The sequence below is a fragment of the Morone saxatilis genome, unplaced genomic scaffold (genome assembly GCF_004916995.1).
Source record: "Morone saxatilis isolate NCDOM2014 unplaced genomic scaffold, NCSU_SB_2.0 Contig5, whole genome shotgun sequence".
NCBI lineage: Eukaryota > Metazoa > Chordata > Actinopteri > Moronidae > Morone > Morone saxatilis.
The window spans coordinates 24125086-24130199 of NW_023340095.1; the positions used below are offsets into that span (position 1 = coordinate 24125086).

At 44.2% G+C, this 5114-nt stretch overlaps 1 protein-coding gene across 1 annotated transcript in view; it reads right to left on the minus strand.

Moving 5' to 3' along the window:
* Positions 1–682, minus strand: part of ankrd44 (ankyrin repeat domain 44) — a gene marked incomplete in the record, with an annotated part of 35900 nt that extends 35218 nt beyond the window's left edge. Inside the window, 1 exon segment of the mRNA XM_035676622.1 lies at positions 543–682. Within this exon segment, the coding sequence (XP_035532515.1) occupies positions 543–569 (27 nt within the window).
* Between the last annotated feature and the right edge of the window lie 4432 nt (positions 683–5114).

A 5114-nucleotide genomic window follows, 5' to 3' on the forward strand; every position in this document is an offset into this window, starting at 1 on the left:
ACACACTGGACCTTTAAAGGAGCTTGTAGTGAGATTGTTCAGCTATAATCTCTCAAATATGTTTGATCAGAAAGGGTTTTTTGTTTGGGTTTACATTTGGAGGTCCGTCACATGGAACAATATTTGTGCCAAATATTACAGTGTGGACACACACTGCGTTCAGCTCCAGATCTGTATCATTATTGAGGACATTTGCGGTGTGCAGCCCTGGGGATGCTTGCGGAAGGAAACAGAGCAGGAAGTCACAGAGAAGTGGGCTGTCCTAATTTTAACGGAACGCCGAAATTTATAAAGACAAAGCCGAAAATCAGAACTCATAAAAGGTCCAGTTTTGAGCAGCTTCAGGAATATTTTCTGTGCACAATCTGCAGGAGAGAAATTATTTTTTTTATCCCGGTTGTGTTTGACTCAACGCCCGGAGAGGCGACACAAAGAAGCCGCGATATTAAAAATACATTTCTATCAACCAGCAAGTCAGAGAGGAATGAAGCATTAAATGCTGCCTGTTCAGAGGCTAAGCTAACAGCAGCTAGCGGGTCTACCTGGTCGGCCAGTTTGAGAACAGCCATCTCTGGGTCAGCTCCGGCTGCTCATCCACTCCCTCCGACACCGCAGCACCATGCACGGTGCGATGCTGCGCCGCGAGCCCCGAGCCCCGCTCCTCCCCTCCTTTCTCCGCTCTTCCCGCGGGACTTCAGGCGACTAACACGCAGCAGCTCCTTCTCGTAGCTCCTCTAGCACACACACGGGCGGACGGTGATGGTGAAGGCCGGGCCGAGCACCAGGACCATCAGCCCCCGCTCCGCTGACGCTATCTGCGGCGACGCTGCTGAGCCGAGGCGGCCGCTCGGAGTCGCCGGGAGGCGGGGTAGCAGGAACGGTTCGACCCACCGGTGTAAACAATCCACATTTATGGCCGCTGCTGCTTCTGCACGGGGGTCCCGGGCCACTCTCCGAGCCATACACCACCTACGGAAGCCTCCCTCAACGCCCGGTTTGCAGAGCCACAAGCCTCCCGGAGTCGAGGCAGCCAGGCTGAACTCAGCTGAACGGAGATCGCACAGGAAGTTGGTGCTTGTCTCTCCTCCTCTCAGATGCAGAAGTGGAGGAGAAGCTTCCTCAGCATCAACAACCAGCAGCACCTCCTCGCTGCTGCCCTCCACTGGACACACAGGGAGCCTGCTGCACAGTGTGGAAGCCCATGTCCGCCAGCGTGACGGAAAATAAGGTTCTGCAAGTCATTATAATGAGAAACGTTCTCCTTATTTTGACTTAGGATCTCAAGAACGTTTTTCAATATTTTGACAAAGTTTCTCATTATAAGGACTTGCAGAATCCTTATTGTTTTGCTGTCACTTTGGCAGAAATGGGCTTCCATAGAGAGGGTTACAACAGTGCTTGAAAAATGAACAGGCACACAGATGTGGTGGAGTGTAAAGACTGATGTACACACCACTTTAGGAGGCTGATGTAGGTTATATGAGGATTAGTTCTGTCTTAAAGGGTCATACCACAGTTTAGAACTGTTGAAGAAACCTGAAGCACTGAAGATTTAAAAGCCTTAATATTTCAGGACTCATAGTAACAGTTAAAAAACAGGCCTATCTGTTTCAGCCATTCAGGCCTTCATCAGGGCAAATACAAAATGGTTGCTTTAGACTGTTTCTTATAACTGTACACCGTAGTCATATGATCAGTATGGACAAGTGTGTCTTGTGAGTAATTCAGTTTGCCACCTCTGAAATGCACCTATTCATATGGAAGAACTCCCACTAAATGAGCCATTTGCTGTATAATAGGGCTGCACAGTTAATCAAAACATTATCCAAATCACAATATGACCAAAGACAATATGCAAATCGCAGAAGCTGCAATTTTTGAATGTGAAGCATCTGAAGCACTGAATTAGTTTATGTTTCTTTTTATTCAATTGCACAAGATAAAAAAAAAGAAACAAACATCCATACAGGCGTACACATACTGGTGTACACACACTTATCTCATATCTACTTTCTGGAAACACCAGAAGCCACAAACAATCTTATTAAATGAATTATTCATTTATTTTCTTCATCAGTAACCCACAACAAAAGATCTTCATACAGAACTGAATGGAAGCTAATGGCTGCTGGGAAAGAATGAAAATGAATATTAACCATGTAAAACACTAGGGTGGTTTATCAAAAGCTGCATGTCATTTAAAGTACAGTATATTTTAGTATAAATGAAAGATTTTTAAAGTTTGATTTCCGTTGTCATCATCTACTATCGTAGTACATCACTGCTCGTGTCACTTCATGTACTCAGTGCTTCACTGTGGAAACATTTATAATCACAGTTCATCTGCCCGGGCAGGTTATAAACCGGGGAGACACAGCCTGCCAGGTTACCTTTCTTTGTTGACTCAACAAACACACACAGTAGCAGCAGCCGACACAGCGCAGAGTATTTTCATGGTTGACTGTGTTCATGGAGATGCATTCCAAAGGTTATAAGGGAAGGAAAGTGAAGAGGGCCATTATTGTGCCCCGTCTGGAGATAACAGCATCAAAACTTTCCAGGTCAGGAAGCCTTTTAGCCACGCTGACAGCATGGCTGCGGGGATGGGACATTGATCTGTCTGTCCATCACTCAATCATTGTCATGGAATTAAGTACAAACATTCATGATCCTAATCCTTCCTGCAGTGATGTAATGCCATTTTAACAACAGAGTGATAGTAAAGTTCCATAAATCATGAATGCTTTTTCCAATGGGTATTTATTTGTAAATGAACTAAATTAAAAAGTAATGCTGCCATTGCACATTCTCAGATATCACTATTAATTACAACCACAATAGAATGAATATGAATTGATTTGTGGCACACTTTTTAAATAACATACTTTGGGCTTGGGGGACAGTATCAAGTAGTTTCAAGTCATAAGAATACAGTCCAAGTGAAGTCACAAGTCATTGGTGTCCAAGTCAGATTGCAAGTCTTGATTTGGTTTTGTCGAGTCTAAAGTCATCAAGTTTGTGACTCAAGTCTGACTCAAGTAGTCATGTGACATTGGACATTTCCATTAGCTGTTCTTTGTATGTGCTAATGTGCTAAGCTAGTGCAGGAATTCGACCAAAAAAGGTGCCAGTACCCTTTCTCAGCACAACAGTGACACTAAACACGACAAAACTAATCCTATTGTAATAATTAATATGATCTGTGCTGTTTTCTCAGCAGTAAGCTAGCTGTGTGTTTACATGGAGACTCAGTTACGTGGGCAATTAATTGCTGCACGCAGGGTTGTAGGAATACAGAGGTCCAAAAGGTGATCTTGATAGGGTGGTTCTGGGGCATCAAAGTAAAGTTATGTTTATGCAGTTGTTGCAGTCGACTTTTATTGTATACCCCTCGGAAAAATACCAAGGTCCATACCCCGGTGACCTCAGTGGTGGGTACACCCACGCTCAACAGAGGGGGCAGTACTCAATAAGAAGTAAGGGTACTGGTGGACAAAAATCAGAAGCCCCAGTACTCAGTACTGGTGAGTACTGGCCCATTTCAGACACTGGTGAGCATTATACCCGCTTACAGTAGCATCAACATGTTAGCATTCTGACGTTAGCATTCAGACATGGCGATTACATGATAAATACACGTATTCAACAAATGAGCCTGAAAGCAAATGACACACAGCAGCCTGACAGTGGGAACATGTGACCTGGCTCAGATAAGCCACTGCTCAACAAAATGTGACTAAATGTGATCTATAAATCCTCTCTACACATTCCAACTGCAGCACACAGGCCAAACTTTCTATTAAACACACTGGCACACACATACACACATTTGCCTCTGGTTTTTACGGGATATCCCTTAGCTGCAGCCACACACACACACAAAACAGACTTATTGCCTTCCTCCTCAGATTAGCAGAACCAGAGTCTGCCAAGGGAATCTGGGTCAAAGCACACGAGCGGCTGTGCAGCAGTGGTGAAGTGAATGGAAGGGAGGAAGAGTGGGGGAGGTTTTTTTCCATTGTGTGTCTATGAGCGTTCATGCATGTGTGTGTAGGAGGGTTGAGGTTTGATCTCTAGTGCAAATGAAGTCCATCAGATGTATGACGGAGGGGTGACACCCACATGAACTTAAAGATTGAAAGAGTTGAGGGAATGCTTGCGAGGTCGTGAACTTGAAAAGAAAGTCTGATGCATGTAACCAACAGCAGTCACAGCTCATATCGTACTTGCCTCCATTATGTCAGACTGAGTTCACCCGTATGATGGTGGAGGAATGAGTTCATCTTTAACAAGGCCACCAGGACAGCCAACCCCCCATGCTCTCGTTGCTTTATCTGGTTGTTGTGTCTCAGCAGGATGATAACAAGGAAACTACAAGCCTGCTGCCTGGGCCTAATTCTCCTGAACACAACCAAGTAACGCTAACAATTCACATATAAGTGCAGTGAGTTGACCTGAAGGTCAGGACTACTTCAACTAGGGGTCACCAAAGCTTCACAGGGGGTTGCAAAGCCTTCATAATTTTAAGGGAAATATATGCTATAGGCCTATCTATATCAATATAGGTATATAATATGGAATATCCATAAAGCATGTGACTTTATACTACCATCTGAGTGCAGATACAGATAACTGGCCTGGAAACGGACTCACTATGCCAGATGTTTTGTCCCTTCTGCCAAAGCATTACTCAACAAAACACCTTGGTAGCAATGATGTGTAAATATATATATATATATTATGTGCTGTTTTGGATGTCTATCCTGTGATTATGTTGAGTATGTATCTATGTAAGGCCATGTACATGGCCAAGTGTCACACCCCACAGCTACCAACTGTCGGGTTTCAAACAAAACACGCACCCAGGTTAATATAGGAGATCTGAGTGAGGGGCTAAAATACAATTCAATTCAATTTTATTTGTATAGCGCCAATTCATAACAGAAGTTATCTTAGTTATTACACAAACTCCTTTTAACATTTACAGAGACCCAACAGTACCACCATGAGCAAGACCTTGGCGACGGGGGCAAGGAAAAACTCTAGGACAGACCCTTCGGCTCTAGGTGGGTGGTCATCTGCCTTGACCAGTTGGGGTGAGATAGATAGATAGA